Source organism: Solenopsis invicta, chromosome 7 (genome assembly GCF_016802725.1).
Source record: "Solenopsis invicta isolate M01_SB chromosome 7, UNIL_Sinv_3.0, whole genome shotgun sequence".
Classification (NCBI taxonomy): Eukaryota; Metazoa; Arthropoda; class Insecta; order Hymenoptera; family Formicidae; genus Solenopsis; species Solenopsis invicta.
Genome location: NC_052670.1, coordinates 11,741,389 through 11,766,012, shown reverse-complemented (window position 1 = coordinate 11,766,012; position 24,624 = coordinate 11,741,389). Strand labels below are relative to the sequence as shown.

Below are 24,624 nucleotides of genomic sequence, written 5' to 3'. Positions count from 1 at the left end.
CTGCCAAAACCGATAACAGCGAGCGCGGTTGAATTCCATAACGATACGGTCGCGATACACACGGATTTAATGAAAAAAAAGTTGACGAGGGGGATTGGAGTTTCAAGTAAAACATTTTCTCGCTGTTTGTCGTTCATAAATATTGTTGACAGGCGCGATAAAACAATTGTTGCATGCTGAAAAATGTAGTAACTTTCAACATTCAATTTCATGATTTATTTATTCGTACTTTTTTTTTAATATGGGAAAGAGGTACGTGAGAAAAGGGAGAAAAGAGGAAGGAAGGAGAGAGAAAGAGAGAGAACGATTTTTAATAAAACAGATTTCATGGAAGAGAAACAAGTTCGCAAAAGTAAATTTGATCAGACAACGATAAAATTAATAAAATGCGATATCGTTTTTTGCAGACGATAACTACACAGTCTGATCAAAATATATTATAAAAGTTGAAGCTAAGCTAAATTACTTTTTAATTTTTATTTACGTTAATTCATATAAAAGATTTTTGATTGAAACACGCGTGTGTGATAAATATCAAAAAATGAGTCTATATGAAACTCTTCATTAATAAAATAGAGAAAAAAAGTCGAGACTTTTGTGTCACATATCTAGATAAAATTTCTAATAAAATAACAAAACTAAAAGTATTTTTAACGTAATTAATCTTATTGCAACCTTAAATAATATAAAAAATAAGATGAGGTCTATAATTTCTTTTCCCTTTATCACATTAAACAAGATTGATTTATTGTCTTAAGACAAGAATAATACAAGAGTATAACTTTCAATTTATATATTCATACATTTATAGAATAAAAAGTTGCTCGATGATAATTGCTACGTAATTCATGACATCATCGATAATAGGACAATGCGGACAAATGTTTTCTCTCTCTTTCTCTCTTTTTCTGGTAAAAAAAATTCGCATGTAATAAATTATAATTAACGCATCTTCGAAAAGCCACGCAGCCTTTGCGCGTAAAGAAAATCCTTATGAGGATCCTTTTATACTTCAGGACTGCATATTTTGGTATCTATGAGAGTTTCCTTGTGAAACCTTTGTGATATTTTATTAGAAAAAAAATATCCAGCAAGTTTTCGGATCGATTATTAAATTAAAAATATTATCAGATTTGCCACAAATTTCCATTGTCAAATCTGAATCTGTTTGAAAAAATTATGCAGAATCATCATTTTATTCCAGATTTAAGAATTTTTGCATTTAAAAATAAAATTTTTGAAAAATTTTTAAGAATATTCCCTTCCCAATAATAATTATAACTATCTTTATATCAATCTTATATTTTATGACACATAGAATAGTAATAGCATTAAATCCAAAAATTCTATGTGTGGACGTGTTATTCAAGTTCGAAAATACAATTTTCTTGCATTTCATAAAAAGTTAAGTTAAATCGCCTTAACTATTTTTGAAAAAAAATTTTATTCAAATCGAGAACATTATAACAGAAATTTTTTCTTATTTTTTCTTTTTGTTCTTTAATTACAAAGTTAACAAACATTTTATGAAAGGAGTTTTTACACAAGAAATTCGATATTTTCGCTCACAATTATCCCATTGATTAAAAAAAAGAAAATTTTAAAGCTCAGAAAGCATGCCTGCTTTAAAATGCTTTTCTTTTCAATTTTTGTCGAATAATATTTCATCAAGCTACAGCGTTTCAAAATAAAACAAAAATATTGGAAAAAAATATCAATTTTCAATTTTATGTAATTTAGGAACGAAATATCGTAGACACAATAAAACACACTAAAAAACAAATTTTTACAGTTCTATCTCTCCTTTTTAAAACACATTTTTGCAAAACTTCTCTACGATTTTTTAAATCAAGGTATTTAACTTTTCGCGATCCGCGGAAAAATTGCGTTCTCGAATTTAGAAATGCTAATGCATGGAAGGTTTTATGAAATTCTTTTCAGAACCAAAATCAAGTTATAATAACGTATGTTCTGAAACTTATATACGATTCTGATTCTTACAAGTACGTTATGTCGTTTTCTGACAGAGACTGCATTTCATGACCAGAATGCATATTGATCTACGCCTGCTTGTCGTCTTCGGCAACGGCTAGTTTCCAAGTATTTTGCATCTTATTAACCGAAGTACCATGCCAATATCGTGAACTTTCGCACGAACTTGAACGAATGTCGGTCCTTCTCTGAACGTTACGCGCGTCAAATACGCCGCGTCTGAGAGTGATCAAAAAAGTTTCAGAACTCGAACGCGATAAGCATGATGATCATGTTATTTGCATATTTTCTGCACGGCAGAGGAAACAGGCATCGACCAGCAAAAATTCAAGTAACCATCTCTATATATTTACGGAAATACAGCTATAAGGAAAAAAAATGGCAAAACGCTTCTAAAATAAAGTCAAATTTGCAATATCAGGCAAGTCATAAAAAAAATATCGGAATTCTTTTTACTTTCTGTTATTATTTGATATTTACGAAAACCGTATTTCTACTAAATTTAACAGCTTTGTCGCAAAATACCGAATCTGTTTTTTTCTTTTGTAAGAAACAAGAGTCTGTAAATCTGCGTATCCAATAATTGTTATGAGCATACATGTGTACACAGGAGAATTTACTGTCCGTCAACAGAGCATTAAATTATTATTTGACACATTGACCCGACAAATCTGCAGCAATTACTTCTTCAAAGCTGGAATCGGATTACGAATGGCGACTGTGCACACGGCGCTTTGTCATAACTTATGTAGGATACTATTGCATTTGTGTGCTCTTTCAGAGCGATTAAATTCTCATTGTAACTAACGAGGACGACTCAGTAGTGTTTCCGTACGACAACAGCGGCACAATGTAGAGATTCCTCTAGTGCCAATTAGTACTTCAGTATTTCAAGTGCAAATACGTACAAGTGTTATTATTTGTTATCATAACTGATGTCTTAATACAGAGCTTTGTGCGAGATTACGTTCCCCTTGAGAATATTGTTCTCCTTTCAGAAATCTTTGCGCCGTAAAGTTGAAACAACAATAACGTACCTGGGTAGTAAAACGGCCTTCTTTCACGTTACACAATATTTATGTGCAAAAAAATTATTTAAATTCAGTAAACTATTTCCGCAATATTAGTAAAAATAAAATGGCTGTTTTGTTCGGTATACGTCGTGTTGATTCAAGTATCTGCTGAACTTTTCGATGCAACGAATAGTTTAATAAACTTTATAACTTGTACATATAAAAGCCCAAGAATGTTAAAGTTGGAAGTTTCGACGATATCTACCACTCAGCAAACACCGTTTATATAACGAACGTTATACAACAGTTATATTGTTGAGTGGAAAATTACAACTATATCTGTGCTTGCTGGGCTAAGAATTTAAGTGCACAAAGTTATGACACTTTGACAATTGCCGTATAGATGAACGAATAGCTTTTTTTTCCAAACTTCTTCATAATTCACGGCGCGGAATTTTCGGTTTAACGAAGCGAGCGCGCGCGGCGTGTAGATCGATTAGAATGTACATCGAGAGATGAAGCTCGTCTTGCTCGCTCGTGTATCCAACGGCGGTTACAATTTTACAGCTACGCTCGCTACATATTCATAGCGCGCTGTCGGGAACCGGGAAAGACCGTTCCGGAAGCTGCCGCCGCCGCGCGCCGACCGCGCGTATTCGGGTCAGCTGCAAATAACGAATGTCGCCAAAAATCAGCGTGATTTATGGCGAATCCGATCGCGTTTTCCGGTCGTCGCCGGCAAGTACAAATCGAATACTCCGGCCGGGAGAGAGAGAGAGAGTCGAACTTATGTAAAATAGCCGCGGCCGCGCGGCGCGACTCGGCACGCGGAGCAAACGGGACGCGCCGCAATGATTAATCGCGCTGTCGGGCGCGCGGTGCGCGATTTAAAAGTAAAATCATTTATTCGACATGGGACGGGGAGGGTTCTCGGCGATGACAACCGGTAATAGCCTGCATTACGCGTAATGACAAACGGCGATGCGCCGCGGCGATATGGAAAGTGGGTCACCACGTGGAGGTCCCCCTTTCACCCCGGCGTCATAAAGGCGCACCCAGGGCACCCCCGGGCGCCTTTAGCGACCGTTCTACTGGAAAATTTGCTCGCTCAGATGCCGACAAATGTACCTCCTCTGTCCTGTCCCCGACGCGACAGCCGGGGGCACATAAGTAAGGCGGGAATAAATTCGCGACAAAAAGTGTGAGGGAGAAGGAAAGAGGAAGGACGTACAGCCGATCCGTGCGATATCACTATCGCCCGTAAGGCACCCGCATCCACTCTTCCCTTTAAAGCGTCGCGTCGGGCGTGCAAGCTGTTCGCCTAGAAAATTTGCATCCCCGAGATGTTTCAGCCCGGCTCCTCTCGCGCCCGTATCGTCTTTGAAATTAGGTATCCGCACCGCGCTACAAATTCGATGACGAACGCGAAGCCTCTCACAAATCAAGTTGGAGAGGCTACGAGCGAGAAGTAAAATTGCGATAAAATTTTAAATAAATTCAAAATCATCTGCTGACGATTTTTTTCATTCTTTTACTCACAGATCTACATCTCGGTGTTCATCGAGTGATCCGATGCTCTTACGGCAAATATAAAATAAACTCTTCTATCGTTTGAGTATCATTTCCAAGGCGAGCGTTGAGGTTCATTACGGAACGGTAACATTAATCACGCGATCGATCGGCGGTGTCCTTGAAAATTCCCGACGGAAAGTTCACGTGTGCCTCGGTATATTCTCGGTGTCGCCTTTTCCGTCGGCGGTTAAACGACTCGCAGCGAACTTTCTCCGCCGTGGAGCAAGTTCTCGAGGAGTTGGTTCGGTCTCGAGCCGCCGGACGAGAGACGCTGCATTCGGACAGGCGTGAAAGGATTAAAAGAGCGAAATAATGTCGGCGTACACAATGGGCTCCCTTTGCACTCGCTACAAAGAAGAACTGTGCACGACGGCGCGGCGAAATTCGAGGCAGGTACTGTGTAAGCTAAAACAGGGTTTCCCAAACTCGCGACACGACACGCTATTCCTCGGAGTCCTAAATACAGACGTTCGTAAAACACTATTGAAATTAAATTAACTATTACAGAAGAAATACATGTTGTATCGCTATTTATATCGTTATTTTTGCAATGCAAAAAGTAGAAAGGAAAAAATTACAACAACTAGATGCTGTAGTTTTTTTTTAAACATTTTATTCTTCTTTAATATTTATATTAGTACGTTGCGACTATACTTAGTTTTTATCAATTCAGTGGAAGTAATTGATAATTATTTTAAGGATGTTTTGGCTATACAATATGAATTAAAAGTTATCGAAATTAAAAACTAAAAGCTTCTCTAGATTATTTTTATTTTTTCCTAATCAATAACAAAAAATCTCTGTCGCGAATGCCCGAATTTTGACTCTGAAACTAGCTGCAAAGAAGAAAACAATGAAAAATTTGATTTGTAATGATTTTCGCAGCAAAAATTACTATATTTTGCTGCAGTTTTAAATAAATAACTTTTAAACGAACAAGTGAAGCTAAATGAATTTTTGAACAAATATTTATTAAAATTTTATTACTGTATGTAAAAATGTTGATGCAATAAGTAATGTAACTTTCTCATCGCAAATAAGTACTACAAAACGCAATTTTATTTTGCATAAGAATCAAGAGTAAACAAAAAATTAAATAACTTTTAAACCAATAAAGGAATTGTGCTCGAATTTTACACAGATACTCAAACGCAATACCAGAATATTCTATAAAATTTTTATACTTTTGGTAATGTTTTAAAATATGACCCATACATCCTTAAACTTAGAGTTAGAGTTAGCGATCTGGGCTCTTATTAGCTCTAGACATAAGATAATCGCGATATAAATTTGTTAATTAATATGCTTATTAAATAATTATCAATTACTTCTACTGAATTGATGAAGATTAAGTATAGACGAAACGACTATACTTATTAGTATTAACGTAGTATTAAAGAAAAATAAATTGTTTTGAAAAAAAATTACACCATCTAGTTATTGCTTGTAATTTAACCGCTTGCCCTCTATAACTTTTAAGAATTACAAGTTATTTTCCTTGTAAGACTTCTTTCCAAGAAATATATTGTCAATTATTATCAATTATTACTATCAATTAAAATCTATATTTTCCACATACGACACGATCCCTCTTAACTTGAAACCAAACGTTTGAAAAATCACTTCTTATTTACTTTTAATTTGGGAAACTGATCGAGAGTGAGAGTCGCGAGTACCCGCTACTCTATAACTCGCAGGAGCGAAAACGAAATGACCGAGAAGTTCTCCGGTTGAGGAAGAGGAAGAAGAAGAAGAAGAAAAGGCGGAGGAAACCAGTTTCGGGTGATATATCTTCGCGGTCTCGCCTCGACGAGCCTCCCCTAAATGCCCGAAGAGGCGACGTGCGGTAAAAAGAGCGCAGGGGTGGCGCGAGCGCGCGCGCTCGCGCTCACTCGCACGCTTCCACCGGTTTTTGTGCGCGCTGCGGAACTCCCGTTAATCCCTCGGAGTTTGCCTCGAAACCGGCTGGAGGAGCTTCTTTCGGCGACTTGGGCCACTCCCCGAGGCGCAGGGGAGTCGGGGAAAAGACTTTCCGACTAACCGCGCTGGATGCGAGAGAGTGGCGAAAGAGGCGCAACGACGCAAAATAAACTACCTCCACGTCGCATAATACACGGCGTCACCCTCGGAATCAACCCCCAGAGTCTCTCTCGGTTCTCCCTAACGCCGCGTCGCCACCGCAATCCCCTTCCTCCGACCCAGCTCTCTTGTAACACGGTCGTCGCACCTCGAATACAACCGCGCGCTTCTTCCCAGTCCGCGGGCGGGCTCACTTAAAACAAGTCGCGAGTGCCGTCGGATTCAGACTTAATTAAGTTTATATTTCAGTTTCGATGGACGCGCGCGGCTCGTCTGCCGTCGCCCTCGACCTGCGACACACGTTACTCATTTCCGACACGATATGGCGCAACTAGGTTTAATATCGCGGAAATCCCAACCGGCTCGTGCCCGTCGATCCCTGAGTAAAAACGACCCGCGGAATTATTTCGCGCTCGCTCTATCTCAAAACGCAATTTAAGCTCATGCATATGTATGATAACTGCTGATTATTTTCTGTTATTTTTCCGGTATTCCGGCACACAAGTTCGTTCGTGTGAGTTTTTACAGAAGTCTAATTACAGATATTTTGAAGCAAAAGTTGAAAAAAAATACTGCCCGAGAGAAGTAAACAGATGACGATAAGGTTTTATTTTTCGGTCGACCTTTAATCAACTTAATTTTGATACAATGACTGTAGACATGCCTTTATTTAGAGGCTTTATTAAGAGACCCAATGTCTAAGACTGAAACGTAATAAAGAACGACAATTTCTCTTCTTCGATATTTTATTTGAAAAAAGCATCCTTCTTTGAATTTATTTAAAGAGTTTTTTTGCAAGAGAAAAAAAGTTAAGGAATAAAAAAGATGAATTTCATTCATCGTTCTCGCATTAGAGGACAAGATTATTTCGAATGCAATAGCTAGTGCAATTTTGTCGATACTCACATTGGACGTCGAGCAGGATACTGGCGTTCATCGGTATCATCAGCGTAATGTGGCGTGCGACACAAACGATGGTGGCGTTGTGATGTCCCCTCAAGACCTTTAGGTGAGCCCCGCTGCGCCTGCCGGATGTCGAGGGCAACACGGTGAGGTTGTCTGGCGGTTGTTCCGGGCCGTCTAAAGTGGCTTGAGACAGGGTCATGCCCCACGCCAAGACCGGCGGTGGGTTTCCACCCTCGGCCGCGCACTCGAGAGTGAGCTCCGAGCCCTCCTTCACCGGCACAAACTGGTTTCCGGGATCTAGCCGGCGGCCATCTATCAGCAGATACGTCCCACGAGGTGCCTCTGTAACAAGGAACCATGCGGTAACCGCTTCAATTAGTGATCGCGTAACTTTGAAAAATCTGGTCGGACGCGAGCGGTTATTGCGGCGTGCAAAGGAAACGATTTGATAGCATTTGAAAATCTCTGGAATGCGTCGATTTGACACGTTCACTGCCACGGTGACCACTACACTGAGAGAAAAATTTCTAAATTTTAATAAATATTTGTCTGAGTATACTTGCAATATTTACTCTGTAAGAAGAAATAATATTTAAAGTAAATTAGTGATTCTTGTATTAAATAAATATATATTTACATTTAGTAAATATTTTATTAGTACTAGTCGAATAAATATTTATTAAAATTTAATAATTTTTCTCTTCAGTATAGTAGCCGGCGCTACCAAAATTTTTTTAAAACCCTTGTAAAAAATAAATATTATTTAATAAGAAATTTTGAATAGCTCTATAACAGTATAAAGTAAAAAGTGCACAGTTCGTATGTACTATCTTATTTACTCATATTATACAATATTTTATCAAATATAAGATTAGCAGGCCTATGTCAGTCACAGTGACTCTTCGCAAAAAAAAAAAACGATTTCTTTAGACTTAATCAATTTTATTGTGTTCAAACAAATTTGTTTGAAATGGTTCAAACAAACCAATGTTTGAATCAATAAATATGACTAATAATGTTATTTTCGTACAAATAATAGATGTTGTGTGATGAAACAACAACATTCTTATTCAAACAAATAATGTTTTGTACAAGCGTATACTGTTTCAATGAAGTGCTTCCAGTAAATAAATAGGAATACTAATTCCAATGAAATCCTTTTTCTCTGCGATGATGTTGACTAACAATTTTTAATTTTCACAATCTGTAGCTTATTTGAATCAACGCGCTGCAGACGTCGGACTTAAAACACAGTCATGAAGCCGGAACACGTAATATTAATGCTTCAGAAGCAGCTATAAAATCCCCTATCCCAGGAAAATTTATATAGAATTTTATTGCGAAAAAATAACATCTCGGAATTCGAACCTGGATCCCCCTACATTGCGGGCGTCTATTCAATTACCGGAGCATGTACAATATTTTATCATCTTATATATTGTATCTATATATCGTATATTATAACGTATTACATTATCGTATATTGTACATATCGATATATTGTATATATCGTAAATTTATGATAATAAAAATTCTGCTATGGCATACACGGCAGAATTTTAAAACGTAGGAAAAATGACTGACCAAAAACAACGTATTAATAAATGATGTAACACGCGAGGTGTGCGTCCCACTTGGAAAGGAGGACTTTTCGCGGAAGAGAAGCATTTTATATACTTGCATTTGCCCAAAGTGCGACAGTAACTATGTAATACAAGAACTTCCGGCAATCATTTCATAATCAAGCAACTTTGTTGTTGCTTCCTCGACGATGGCTATCATAAAGTGTATATAACAAGCGTGTAGTATGAGATGCAGCGTTAACGTCTCGGGCGAGCAATTTAGAGGCGAGTGCGATGTCGCATTTAATCAGATTTACCAAATGCGCGCGAGCGGAATAGTTTTTAGTCTCAGACGTGCTATCGTTGCCGGTGGACGACGTAAATTAAAGTCGTCCGTACCACGGACTTTTTACGCGACACCACGACGCGGCGTGGAGCGGGAGGCACAACATATGAGAACCGCAATTTACAGAGCGGCCTTGCACGCTACGAGCTGGCCAGTTTTACGACAACGCCGGTACGAGAGCGTAACTTTCAGGTACGATTCCTTTTCCCCCATTTTGCGACGCGGTTTAATCGCTCGCGCGAATCGCTAGTCCCTTGAGAGATTAGCCCGAATACGTCCCCTCTGTAGCTCTCTCTTTAATTTTTACCAACTTTCAATTGGCCAGACTGGGCTAACAACTGATTAAGCCCTAGCCGGCAACTCGAAGTCGGCTTTGAAAACAAGAAAAAAAAAGAAAGAGAGAGAGTAGCTCGCCCCGTTCTATCCGGCCGCGCTTTTCGCTTCGCGAGAGAAGTAATCCGGCCGTTTGTCTACGTCGAATCTCCTAGGAAACCCGCGAGATGCTTTAATGTACTTGAAACTCGGGTTTTTATCCCGTTTTTCCTTCCTTTCCTTTTTCGCTCTGCCCCTCGACTCTTAATGCGCCCGGAACTTATGCGTAATTAAAATCTAACGATGCAAATCGTCCGGTATCCGGGGTATTCTCGTGAGAGGCGTAAACACTTTAAAGCAGAGACGCCGGTAAATTCAGTTATAAGTTAACGTTTCCCGTCTGCGCTCCGTTCATTTGGGACTCGTTGTATCCGCTTCGATTTTTTATAAATTCTTCCGTAAAACTTCTCCCGCAGATTGCCGATTCATCGACCATTAACATATCAATAGTAAATCGTAAAACTGTATGAAGAGAGAGGAAGAGAACGAGAGAGAGAGAAAGAGAGGGTCGAGAAGCTATTTAACGCCCTTTAAACCTACGATGGAGAATTGACGAACTTGAACGAGGCTTCGAGGAAAGTTGTAACAGCGATTTATATAGTCCAAGTTAAATTAGAAGAATAACGTAGTAAAAGTAATTCTTATTCGACGGAGGAGACGTAAAAGAATAAGGCAAACTGCGGTGGATTGCTTTTCGTCGTGGCGCGAGAATCGCAAAATTCGTAAAAGTCAGGTCTGCCTTATATAAACTGGCGACGCGGTGCGCGGTGCCAATCTTTCCCAGTTTCAAGTTGACTTCTCCGCCATACTCCCGCCGCGCGCGCTTCGATAAGATCTAGTCACGTTCATTAAATTTTCTCGTACTGTCGGCCTTGCCAAGACGGATGGTAGGGACGTTCTCGAAATAGGTCGCTGAATAAGAGGAAACGTGCAAAGCTTTCTAAAGACAGAAATTGTAATTGTATCTCCAGTATGATTTAATGTAATAAAATATAGCGCAGGCAGCACCTGCAGCATTGAGTAAAACGGCGCAGGCATGACGGAAAATTTAATAATACCATAAGATTTAATAATACGGTCGAGGCTGTGTTCTTTTTCAATTTGTTATAACTAAATATATAAAATTAATAGCACGCATACTGAGAGATGCATCGTATCTTTTATGCTCCATTTAATTTTATATTACTATATACTCTATTTCTTTTACATTTGTAAAAAAAATACGCAGTCAGTAAATACGAGATATTTTTTTTTATCTGAACTCACATATAACACTAAAAATCTAGCAAGTCAGAAATGGTGAGCAAACAACAATGAAAATGGAAAAGATTCGATACTTTTTAATCCTACTATGTCACAAGTTCGACATGTCAATCACAGTGTAATGAGAGTCTTCTATTGATATATAATCTCTCTTTTCCTCACTCTCTCTCTCTCTCTCTCTCTCTCTCTCTCTCTCTCTCTCTCTCTAATCCAATAAAAATTATTAAATTTTATTCTATTCTTATTCAATATCATACTTTATTTTCTACTTGTCATGCATATTAATTGCTTTAGCGAATGTAGATAAAACTATAATTGTAACAGTAAGTAAAGTTGTAGTAATAGAATAGACGACGTTCTAATAATTCAATGATTATTAACTTTAGCAATTATTCTGAATAAATTAATTATTTCTGCAATACAAAAAAATTTTCTTACAAAATGAAAAGGAGATGAACATTTTTTAAAAATCTTTCTTCTTTATTATCACGTTATTTAAAACATCTTTCAATATATGTGACCACAAATGCTTTAAGCCTTATTAGAAATCGTACAACTTTAACAAAATTCTTCATGTAACGTCGAAAAGATTATGTCAAGTCCATATTACCCAGATAGTAACATGAAATCCCAAAAACGTATCAAGAATCTCGGAAAATCCGAAGGTACTTTGCATACACTTTTCGCCTCAATCTTCGCTGTAAAAATCGCGTAGCCGGCTTCTTGGAAAGATTCCAGAACCATGTAACGCGATCGCGAATCGAGAAGAGAAAAAGGTTCGGAGGTAAGAAAGGTCCTCGCGCGCCGTTCTGCGAATACGGTTATATGTTCCACTACGAACGTATGCTGCTCCATGGGCGTTGAAAGATTGTAAAATCGAATCTTACCGAAAATATGAAATTCTCTCCGTAACATGAAGCCCCGGCATTTCGTTCCTCGCGCGCATCCGCATAAATTTGTATTTTAATAACGTACGATATTAGATACCTTAATTATCATTATCATATTTACGCGAAGAGATTTAACGTGGTCGTCATGAAATGTGTAAAACATTGTTAAACGCAAATATATTCTCTCTTTTAGAATGAGGAAAATAAATTCCATTCATACATCATTATATGTACGTTTTCGTAACGTGATATAATTTTATTTCAAAGAGAATTATTTTTATTGCCGAAAATCTCTTAAATGCTGACATTTTAGCAGTAAAACCATAGCGTCATATGTTTCGTAACAAAAATTCTTTTAAAAAAATATATATGCAATAGATTACACGCAATACGGGATTTTGGTAAAATAGCGAACGACATTACTTTATTGCCGTATTTGTATCGCGCAAGTTAGTAGTTAAGTTTATTTTAACTGTGCTAACTTATTTCCACTATAAAGATTAAAGGTTTAGATTCGGACGGTAGCGGGCAAAATATCGCGGGCATTAGCATGTACAGAGATATTTTTGCTCATTCGAAACGAGGTGAAAAGGGTTTAATCCCCCCCGTTCCCAACGCGTTTGGAGGTTGAACATATGCACCATTAAAAATGGAAAGATGAGAAGAAAAAAAAAGCTTAAGCCGCATTTGACTCAACAGCGTTCGCATCGATTTGAATCACGCAATTAAACCTTTTTGCGATAGTGCTAATAAATTCTGTCGAATCGCGTGGAACGCCAAAAATATTTCCCTTTTGAATATCACACAAGGTATTTATACCATTACATTGTATTTCGAAAGAGAATTCATATAATTCACAACATGAAAAGAAAAAAACTTTTATGAGATTTATTAGCGTTTAAAGTCGGTGCAAGCCGAACTCGACACAATTCTAGGTAAATTTTGCAATTTGAATGCGGAAAAGGGAAGATGTAAAAATTTGAAAATTTTCTAGTTGACACGACGCACTTTAATTTTCAAGAAAATCCCCGATCATGTAATTTCCCGATCTTGGAAAGCTTCCAAAAATCCATTGCGCATTGGTCGTCGGTGCGAGAGGGGCGTCTGAATAGGGGTCTCAGAAAGAAATTTTCCTCGGGTCGTCGGGGGTTACGCCCAACGTCACGATGGATTTAGAAAACGTACGAGTCGCATTGAAACCCATACCAACGTTCCGAAAACGTTCCGTGCGTAGGCGAAGGGGAACGAAGGGGTCACAGCAGGTGTTAATACGGAAACATAACGCCAGAAACATTCCCAAGACGCAGATGGAAACGCATTCGCGGCACATGGCGCCGTATATGCCCCAGGAGGATCCCTGCAGTTTGCCTGTAGTTCATAAAATTTCATAATATTGCCAACGTGTCCTTCGTCCGACTTTGAGATCAGAAAGAAGAAGTCATGTGTAAGGAAAGCAAACGAACTGCTCGGTACATAATACAATACTGCATTTGTTTATACGAACGTATTATCCGCAAATAAAAGTTGTAGAATAACACTACAACGTGTTGCCCGTAAAGTTATTTACATTGTTATATGTTTACAGCAGTAAAAATGGACGAAAGAGAGACGAGAGAGAGTTACATTTTTGTTTTTTTCTTTTTTAGTAAAGTCAAGTTCTTTTGATTTCGTTACAGATGTACTCGTGTATTGCGCACATCATATTATTACATAATGCATACGTAGTACTGAATAATGATTTTATGGCTATCAATTAAATATTGATATTAATGAACTTTAATTATTGTTACCAAAATATAGTTGCATCCACTTAATCCTTTAATTAGAAAACAAGCGTAACGTATACAAAACACTAATAATGCGATAATTAAATTATAATAACCTGTAACTTTGCGATTATGCGCGTACATTATTAAAACGGCATAAAATAATACGCTCGAACCAGTTTGAATAATATACTACATTCACCTTCGTTAAACAAGGGAAACACAATTCTATACTTTCTTTATGTAACGCAAACTAATAATGAATCATGGAATAGCGAGGTAAAGAGGAAAATTATTTATTATAGTATATTAAAGTACTTGGAATATACTAATACACACACACACACGCACACTTATATTATATACGAGCGTGGAAGATTGAAAAATATTTTAAGGTTGTATCGGTGCAGAAGAGAAGCGTCGCCAACGCGAATTCTCTCGAAATTTGATTTAATTACTGGCGGGACGATGCGCCCTTTAGAGAAAATAACTTCGAGATTAAGGAAGAAAGACTTCACTTTCTGGTAATGAAGGAATCAACGCGGGACAAGGGAGTTCTTAAATGCGCGTTGCAATACGGGCGCATGCCGAGACGGAAGGTATGTCTGTCTCGAGACGGCACCTCTCCCCGGTATCCGAAGAAACTCGAAGGAAACGTTAAATATTCAGAGCAAGTCTCGGTAATTTTACCTCCGCGAGAGAAGAGTGGAATGTTTTTGAAAGTCGTTTAAACGCCGCAGCGTTTACGCCTTAACGACCCGTCTTCTTTCTCAAATACTTTTCCAATGCAATAACAATAATAATGGACAATTATTAAACATGACATTTTGTTTCGAGGATTTTTCTCGTGCTCTCGAGGCATCGAAATAAATGGCTCGTATGAATAGCAAGGCAGCCCATCTAATTGTTTACACAAACTTATAATTACCATTAATAACTATAATTCACAATCATTTTCAGTACCAACTATATTTATATATTTACAGTTGTTTGGAACATGTAGATTACAGCTATTACGCTGCAAATCCAAGTGTGTAAAACGTGTAGTCACTTTTTACGCATTTGTATTTTTTATTCATTAAATTTTTATGCGTAAAATTTTTGCATTTTTTACATGCTTAGACGTGTATCAATATTCAATTACACGTTCAAGCGTGTAAAAAGTACAATAATTACGTGCACATAAATGCGTAAAAAGTGACTACATAATTTTATACACGAAAATACACACTTGAATTTGCAAATGTAGTGTCGTCCCTGAGACCGAGTCGCGCGCTACGAGATGGTTACGATGTGGTTAGGAAACGACAGTGGACGTGAACATCGATGCATTTCAGTTGCAAGCCCAAAGCCACAAATCTTGGACAGCGGTGACGTGAAACGATCGATGAGACACGCGACGCGAGTGCGTTGCGAGCGATTAATACCGCGCGAATAAATAAGAAGTAAATATAGGTTACTTACCCCCCCCCCCCAACGGTCGCGCTGCCCAAGCCTCTGCTGCCCATTCTCTCGGAATTCCTCGCAGCTGCTTTTCCGCAGCACTTACACGCGATCTCATACGCGCGCGCTTTGCTACCGAAACGCAACCAATGCAGAATCAATCGCGCTGATCGTACGCAATACCTGTTTAAATGCGAATAATACACGAGAGCCCTTCGCTGCGCTGCGCCTCCGTGGCGGTCCGTTGGCGGGAGAGAGCGGCGGATGACGTCAGCGTCACCTCGACAACTTCACTCCGATCTAGCGCCGCGACACGACGCGAGTCAAATTAGAGGTAAGACGCCGAATCGACGCGGTTGACCTTCGCTTTCTACTTATGCATATCAGCGCGCGTTACAACACACGTCGAACACTCTGTGCGCGGATAAAAATGCGTCTCGATTAGCCGTCTCGATTTCGGTCTCTTAACCCTCGCTTGACTCGCGCGGTAAGTCGGAGTGAAGTTGACGTCGTTCTCTATCGGAGCTCTTTCCCGCCAACGGAACGCCAAGGAACGGAGACGCAGTGCAACGAAGCGCTCTCGAATCGCGTTTAATCGGGAATTACATACGGCCTGCGCAATTAGTTCTGTATTGGTTGCGCTTCGGTAATAACCCGCGCGTGTGAGATCGTGTGTAAGTGCCATGGAGGAGCAGCTGCGAAGGATTCCGTGAGAAAAAGCAGAGACTTGGGCAGCGCGACCGGGGAGAGGGGTTAGTAACCTATCATTTATTTCTTATTTAATCGCTTGCGACGCACTCGCGTCGCGTGCCTCGTCGATCATTTTATATCATCACTGTCCAAGATTTGTGGTTTTGGGCTTGTAATTGAAATGCATCGATATTTGTCCACTGCCGTTTCCTACATATCGTAACCGTATTTCGTAACGCGTGACTCGATTTCAGGGACGACACTATATTGCAAATCCAAGTGTGTACTTTTGTGTACTTTTGTGTAAAAAATTGTGCAATCACTTTTTATGCATTTACGCGCGTGTAATTTGTTATATGCTTAGACATGTAATTTAATATTGATACACGTCTAAGCGTTTAACAATTACAAAAATTACACGCATAAATAAAAAAAATATAAATGCGTAAAAAGTGATTACATTTTACATACTTGGATTTGCAGTGTAGTTATTATTACTACGTAAATAGTAAGCGAATACTTAAAAAATAATTTATTACAATTATGATGCATTTGCTATATAAAAGCTCATTTTACTTTCTATATCTTCCGCATCTTGATATTTTACTATTTTAATATTTAAAATAATCATAATTTATAGTAAAATTTTTTATAGTTCGTAGAACTATAAACATAAAGTTATTATTACTAATGTTATCAGTAATAACTGTAAAAATAGAGCTTCTAACTACATTTTACCAAACAATTATATTCACAAATACTAAACAGTTTTCTCTCAACGTGAAAACTGTAGAATGCCAACCTGCATTAATTTCACAATCGCTTCTCCAATTGCATTGTAAACTTAGTCGTAGCCATTAAAGTCCACTGAGTTCAAGTTTACAGATCGAAATCACGTTGGTGAATCCGTCCAACATCAACGGATAAACGCACGACTCGTAAACTTTTCTCTTAAGAGAACAAATACAAACGGAATAAATCAATGCGTGCAATCCAATCAAGGGGAGGAGGGAGGGAGACTCTATTCTCGATAATCGACCCCGCGTCTAGTCCGTATCTCCACCGATAAGTATCCGGATTACTGGGAACTGTCAATAAGCCGAAGAGTCATCGACGTGCCTTGAGTGCCCGTTGAGAACCGTAAAACTTTGCGCAAGCTTTTATTTAGGGGAAGTGAAATCGTATTTTCCGTTGTCGTTATCAAGTTATGACTAGCGAAACGAGCGTAATGCAGCACGTTCTCATGACTAACCGACCTTCCACGCTCCGAGTAAGAGCTCCGATATTTTGCAGCGTAGCTCGATTTCGGGCGATTCATTTTGAAGACTATTTTATATTTGTCGATAAGATCCATATCTCCAATACTGTTACTCGTATATACTTTTCCTTCTAAAAAAAAAAATACAGTGAAAAAATGTTTCACTTAAAAAAAGAAGTGTTTAATTTTAAAATATCAACAAGTTTTATTTCTGTCTCCGGTTTTTGAATACTTGAAAATGTTTCAATTTAATTTAAACCAATTCATTGCAATTGACCAATTGCATTGTCTGTTAAGTGTAATTACAAATGTGTTAGTGTTTAGATTTAAAACACTAACACATTTGTAATTACACATAACAGACAATACAATAGGTCAATTGCAATGGATCAACCGATCGATTAGCTAACCGAAGATTGATGAAAAAGATCCTAAAACATTTAAATACTGTTAAAGATTTCCCTTTTATACGTTTTAGTATTTTAAATCTATATTTCGTTTAAAACAGAAACAATTTTTAAGGATTTAAGAAACGGAAACAGAAATAAAATATTTTAATATCTTTAAATTAAACATTTCTTTTCTAAGTGTTGCAATAATCAAACTCAGATGATAGTTATCAAACTTTAGTGAAACAGTATCGATTAAATATTTAATTAATATAAGCAAATATTTAGTGACCATTTAATAACCATTTAATAACCATTTAGTAAACGATTAGTTACTGTTATTACTGTGTTTGTTTGCTAATAATACAAATATTACTAAATATTTGATTACATTAATCAAACATTTATTTGAAACTTATCAAAACTTAATTATTATTAGCAAAATTTTTGGTGATTTAGTAACAGAGGCGGAGAGCAAATAAGTTTTCCATAAAATAATTGTATTGCTAGTGTTCAGAATTTTTCTTCTAGTTTCATCGAAGCCAAATCTGTTTTGTTGTAGCGAAGAGACAAGTCGGAGTGTGACTAAAATCATTTTTCGTATAAGAATAACTGATATTTCATTTAATCGGACATACAAGTCGGAGAGCATGGTCATAAATCCATTCGAACGACAATCCGGCACGTGCCACGTGATGAGAAACGACCGATAAATACGTAAGGTTTTCCGCCGTTCCTTCGTAGAAAAACTTTCCGTAAAATCAAGACCGTACGCATCACTGCGTTCAATCGACCTCATCGTCCACGTGATTCTCTTCGTCGGCGCTGTATTTGGTGCGGAAAGATTAGCTCCTTCCTTCGCCCGCTCGCTTTTTGCCAGACGAGAGAATCCCGGACCGTAGGCTATCCTCCCGTCCCGGCTTTCCGTGCGCGTGTTCGACGTATTCCAGCTGGTGAACGTTCGCTCACGCCGCCGAAAACATTTAGGACCCGCCATTAATCTGTGCTGACGGTACACTTTCGGTATATTACGCCGTCAACGCTTTCTGGCGCGGAAGGGTGTAGACTGTAATCGATCGCTCGTTCTTAAACTATCGACGGCTTGTCTAAAAGACTAGGACTCAACAAACCGAAACAGCAAGATGAAATCAATGCTTATTTATATAATAATAATATATCCAATAATAATCACATTAAAAGAAAAACATATTATTTTTTAAATACAATTAGCCGCTTACAGATCATTTTTATGTTCAAAATCATTATGTTGAAATGTTTTTTCGCAGATTCCTAAATAACTTGTACTTTTCAATTAAATTTATTAAATAAATTAATTAGATTGCGAAATTATGTAATGACTCGGATTAATAAAAAATAAGACAAGCACATTTTTTAATTGTAATAATAAATATTTTAGTTTTCCTGAAATAATATTAAAATCAATATTAAATTTGATCTATTAAAATATTTTCATTTGTACGTGCTCTTCATTCATCAAAAACTTGTATATACTTTTTATACATCCATTGAAAATATAAAATATACAAATATAGTCTGTTCAGCTATATTTTTAGCGCACATGACTTTTTCAAATTAAAAATGCTACGACAGATAACATGAGTAATAGCACTAGTAAGGTGATATTATTTGTCATTTATGTAAAATATATTAATTTATTTGATTTAATTTTTGGTATATACCATTAATAAAAACATAATTTTTTTGTATCTATCATACAAGTATATTAAATTAATTCTATATATATTTCATTAAATTAAGAAAAAAATGGTTAAAATAATATTATTAAAAAATTATACATAACGTTTATACATATTTTAAATACATATTATTAGAAAATTGGCTCGATTTCACAATTTGCTTATTTACGATTTGTCTATTCAGTTGTATTTGGAATGAAACATAATAGGGATAGTTAGGGACGTGCACGATCGCAAGTTAAACGCGAAATCTCGGAGCAGCGCGTGCTTAGGAGTCGTTGCACGCAAGTAAAATACGTTTGCATACGAATGCTTGATGTTTGACACGGTGATACGCGCCACCAAAAAGAATAATTCGTTGCGTTTCGTGTGCGCAACAAATGCGCAACAGGTGCACATACTCGAACAGTGAATACTCGAAGGAAAACGAATTCTCGTGGCACGAACACCCTCCATTTTGTCTGCATTAATTAATTGGGACGTGTCGCATATCCGATTGTGCTCGAAACGTTAAGCTCTTAGGTTGAATCTTCGCGCACGAAAAATTCAGTAATGAATCTTGGTGAGCATCACCAATTGCACATCTTTTCGATTGTACGTCATTACAATCTGATTTGTTTTTACCCTATGCTTTGTGCGATATAATATTTTTATTTCAACGCAAAACTGGCGACAATTTTAATTAATCAGGCTCACATTATCGACAAAAGCATTATAGCACTTGTGTAACGCGATAAGTTACTGAATCATTTTAATGCAAACTAATCATTGAGCGAAACGTCCACAATTTTTTTTTCGCCGACATTCGATATCTCGCAATTTCAAAATAATCGAATTGAAACAACTTGCAATAAGTCAAACTGAGCTGAGCTGATTAACTTGGGAGTGTGACGAACGATATTCCATTGCGATATCGCAATTGCAAGCAATCTGTTCACATAATCGATAGATAGATGGTATCGCGTATCAGAAAGGATGCATCACGCGAGAGAGAGAGAGAGAGAGAAAGAGAGAGAGAATTGCATATCTCAGAGTGGAATATGTAAAGTAGGCTAGGTTCATTCACAACAAGCTTAGGCACAATTTCAGCTATTATATTTGCATACGCTAAAGAACTTTACTTTCTCCTAAGCATACACAGTAACCAAGATGTGAATCTTTACCAGCGTTACAACAAAGTTAAAACAAAGTTATTACAACCGTGAAGCTCCAAATAAATCACAAATTTATTTGCGACATGGGTTTTTAAATCTTCCCACGATTTATTCATTTTTCTGTTCGTCAGCGAAAAACTTTTTTTCGAAATTCAGTGCTCACGCCGCGAGTAAGCTTCACCGCTGACACGATATTCGCGGATCTCGTTGGCTCGTCAGCTGCCATTTCCACGCACGTCCCTTCCGTAAATTCGTCGCGACGTCATCGTCGAGATATATTTCGTCTCTTCGAGAATCCGCCGATCGCCGAATCCGACACTGCGAGAGTAACGACGCGACGCTCGCGTACACAATGGCGAGTGCTAACGTCCACGAACTCGGATTTCGTCGCGCGTTACGATAACGCCCTCGTGTGTAATTGGAGACCCTAAGTGCCACTCAGACTTATCGCAATAATTTCCAAGGCAAATTCGCCATATTTCACTTCGCTGTTCCACGGGTCTTTGAGCATCCCCTCGGCCCGAGACGACCTGAAATTCCACTTACAACGGCTGGCTTCCGACCGTGAGCTATGAAACGCAAAGCCCTACCGTTATTGGGCTACTTAGTCACCCTTTTCCTGTCTCTCGCCCGCGGCCAGGAACGTCAGACTTTCGCAAATGGCGGCGTGAATGGGAAGCCGAAAAAAATTGTTCCGCCCTTGAAACGCCAATTAACTTTTATACGATCCGCTAATTGATATAAAGCTAATGGAAGCGCGCAGGTACAAAAGGGCTGTCTAATGTTTCATTACGAACATGGGGAACCCACGAACGATCGGACGTGGTTGTATGCAAAATTGGTACGGCATCTGCGCTCCTTTGATATGGAAAGCGGCCGCTTGCAAATTCTTTGAACGGCCGAAACAGTTTATGTGAAACCGACGAATACACTGTTCCTCCGCGATCGACGGATTCTATAAAATTTATATTTTTGTTTGGAGATCGTCAGGAACATACAAAATAATTTAGAATTGTTACTCTCTCTTTCTGTTTCTTATATTGCGCCTATAATACAAATAAATAAATTCACTGGAGAAAATATCCATAATTTATCATATTTCATTACATCGTTAACGTAGGTAATAATTAAAAAATTATACGAAAGCTTAAAAGACAGCCAATTTGCAAAAGCGATGGAAGCAGAAATAAACTAAGAAATTACTCATAATCATAATTAAAAGCAGAATATTTTTAATATAATAATAAATCCCGAATAAATATTAAGTAAATCTCAAGTGTCGCATTTTATGTCATTTAAACTTGGTTTAATTTTTCGGAAAAAAAAAAGTTATTGCGAAAGTCACCCAAACTTCTCCAACTACCTGCGCGAAAGTTAAGAGTTGAAATCTTGCTCTTGTTACCTACTAATTGCGCATTAATATACTGCGATAAGATCCCCGTTAATTACAGGGCATTTAATGAGGTTGGCGGTCACCAGGTTATTTCCTTTTTGTACGGCTTGTATTATTTTTTCACAATGGGACTGACGACGATTGGATCGTGTCTGGTGTGACCCTCGCTGGTAGACTCGTGGAGATTTTATCACGGACGCCACAAATTACAGTGAACTGACATGAAGGGTGGTCCGACATCCAGCCCGACAGTTTCGAATTTTTCAAGGGGTCTATCCAGCCACGTTGGCTGAATGGGATAGGGAAGAATTCTTTTAAAATGCAAATACCCCCGGCGAGGAAGGCATACGAAAGAAATGTTGCTTCTTATAAAGCAGAGATTGCCGGCTATATCGGCTCGAGGCTAACTTCGTCGCTTTAACGCGCGCACGATAAAAGTCCAACGCAGAGTTCCCTATTATACCCCGGGAAAATGTTCATCGTGCCTGACTTAAAACAAGTACTAAATTACCTTTTGCCCTGACGCGGATTACTTTGCGAGGATACTTCCAGCGAAGTATATCGAAGGGTCGTGAATAAATTCCGAACTTATGTATCGACGTATAAGTTTCTCTCGACTATGAAACATCGTCGTATATGTTTGAAATCTTGAGGATATCGGTGACTTTACTGCGTAAAAATGTTAGAATATTCGTTATTAATAGAAGCCATTATATTATTCAAATAAAACCCATTTAACGAAGATTAGAAAACAAATTAGAAATGCATAGAATAAATTTATAAATAATCGAACGTACAATGTGATAAATATTTATAGGTTTTAACTCTTAAACACGCTGGAAATCTTTCTAAAATTTCGGTTGCTTGCTGTCTAAAGACGGAATCAGAGAGGAGATTCGGGCTAAGTGACAACAAAGTTTGAAATCTCCCCTATCGACTGCTATGGCTGACCAACTTCATTGTTCCACTAAAATAAAATGACACGGAAGTAAAGTTTTATCAGGAAGGTCTCCCAGACCCCCTAAGGAGTGTTCAAGGGTTAAAATTGATATAAGAAATGAGATATGCATGGCCAAATAAATGAATATTTTTTGTATAAAAATGCCATTTTCTGCTCAAAATTAGAGCACGTTGGGTTAAAGCTCCCAATATCGCCGTCTGGGAAAAAATTTCGATTTTAATAAGACTACTATAACTTTAATCACGCAAGAGTGGAAAATATATCAGAGTTCATGCATATTTTTCGAATTCTACACGAAACGCGGCACGCGTTAATCAAAATTACGCAGCTAATAGGGGACCTTCCGCTGCGTTGCACCGCTATATTTCATCAGAACGCCTCGCGCGCGTATTTCAAGATGAACCAGAGATATTTCGCGAAGTTGTTGAATAACTGCAGATATCCAGGCGCGCGCACATCGGCCCTTTATTCAGAACGACTCATTCTCTCGTATCCGGAGACGAGAAAGCTCCATTCGAACGGCACATGATATATCCCAACCAATGTTCAGCGTCGAAAAGACTCAGACTCGCTATTGCCGCCGTGTTCGCGATCGACGCACTTTTTGTATCTTGCAAAGCATCTCGTCGCGCTAGTTTCGCACGCATTTCCTCGAAGGAAATCTCGGATTCTCTCGATGGATCGTGAATGGATGAGAATGAGGCGGCGAGAGAGGAGAAGCGTGTGCCCGAGGGAACGGAACGGCACGGCGTTGCGAAATTTCGCCCGCCGGCGGCCGACAGGCAGGCAGACACGGGCGATGGATGAGATGCTAACGAGACGCGAAACGATCGACTACTCCCGCCAGGACAGGAGCCGCCAAGTCGGGCGTGAAATGGTTTTCCTTTACCAGTCCGCGTTACTACGTTGCCTTTACGCGACGCTCATCGAGATACGCAAAGTGCATTTATTCTCGGCAGTAAGGTACGCAGGACCGAAGAAAAGTCAAGAGAGATTCGGAAGTAATCTTCCCCGAGCGATAATGACATTAGGGTTTTAATTTTAGAAGTAATTGTGACACTTTACACAAACATAAGTTGTCCCACACAAAATTAATTTAAAAAATAAATAAATAATGATTTTAGGAAGAAAGTGGACGTAATAAATATTTTTTCTCATCGTTAATGTTCGACGTTACGCTGTCGTAATATATTAAAAACCGTAGGAATTGCACCTAATGTCAATGACACTATCAAAATGCGCATAGTATTAAAAAATGTATCGATGCATGAATACGGGGCAAACAGTTATTCATCACAGTAAAGTATTTCTGTGGAGAACAGGATGCTAACGAGACGCGAAACGATCTATCCTTAGTAAGGCGGAAAGCAGCGAGACAAGTGGAGCGTGAAATGATTTTCCTTTACTCTACTGAGGGCACCAGTGGCAATCACACTCTGCCTTTGCCTGTAACTCGAGATACACGAGACTCTATCCTCGGTATTAAGGGAAAATTGAAAGTGGTTCTATCCCACCTGGAGTTTTATCTTATCCATGCAGCGCGCCGGATACGGAAAAATAGTTTGCGTGTCGATCCAACTGGAAAGTTAATAAAGACCTTGCCCGAGTATCTGGATTCTTATTGCAGAAAAGCAAGACCACTTCTCGCAGTCAATAATGATCGCGTGAATAAGCACGTTCTTTGTTACGAGCTTCCTTCCAATCGTGCATTGATAAAGTAACAGGATGAACGATTTGTTTCTTGTAACGAGAAAAATCACCAACCTTATCTTTTATCGTACATCTTTTAATTTTAACTTTTGTATTTTATGAGCACTTGACGTCGTAGTGAAGTTCACTTAAAATCGTTTTGTCATC

General features: G+C 38.3%; 1 protein-coding gene across 4 annotated transcripts in view; it reads right to left on the bottom strand.

Moving 5' to 3' along the window:
• LOC105202414 (hemicentin-2) overlaps window positions 1-24,624 on the bottom strand; it is a 417,498-nt gene that overhangs the window by 132,245 nt on the left and 260,629 nt on the right. For all 4 annotated transcript variants that reach the window (XM_011170919.3, XM_026134082.2, XM_011170920.3 and 1 more), the window contains one exon: window positions 7,563-7,904. In XM_011170919.3, the coding sequence (XP_011169221.1) occupies window positions 7,563-7,904 (342 nt within the window). The remainder of the gene's footprint in view (window positions 1-7,562; window positions 7,905-24,624) is intronic.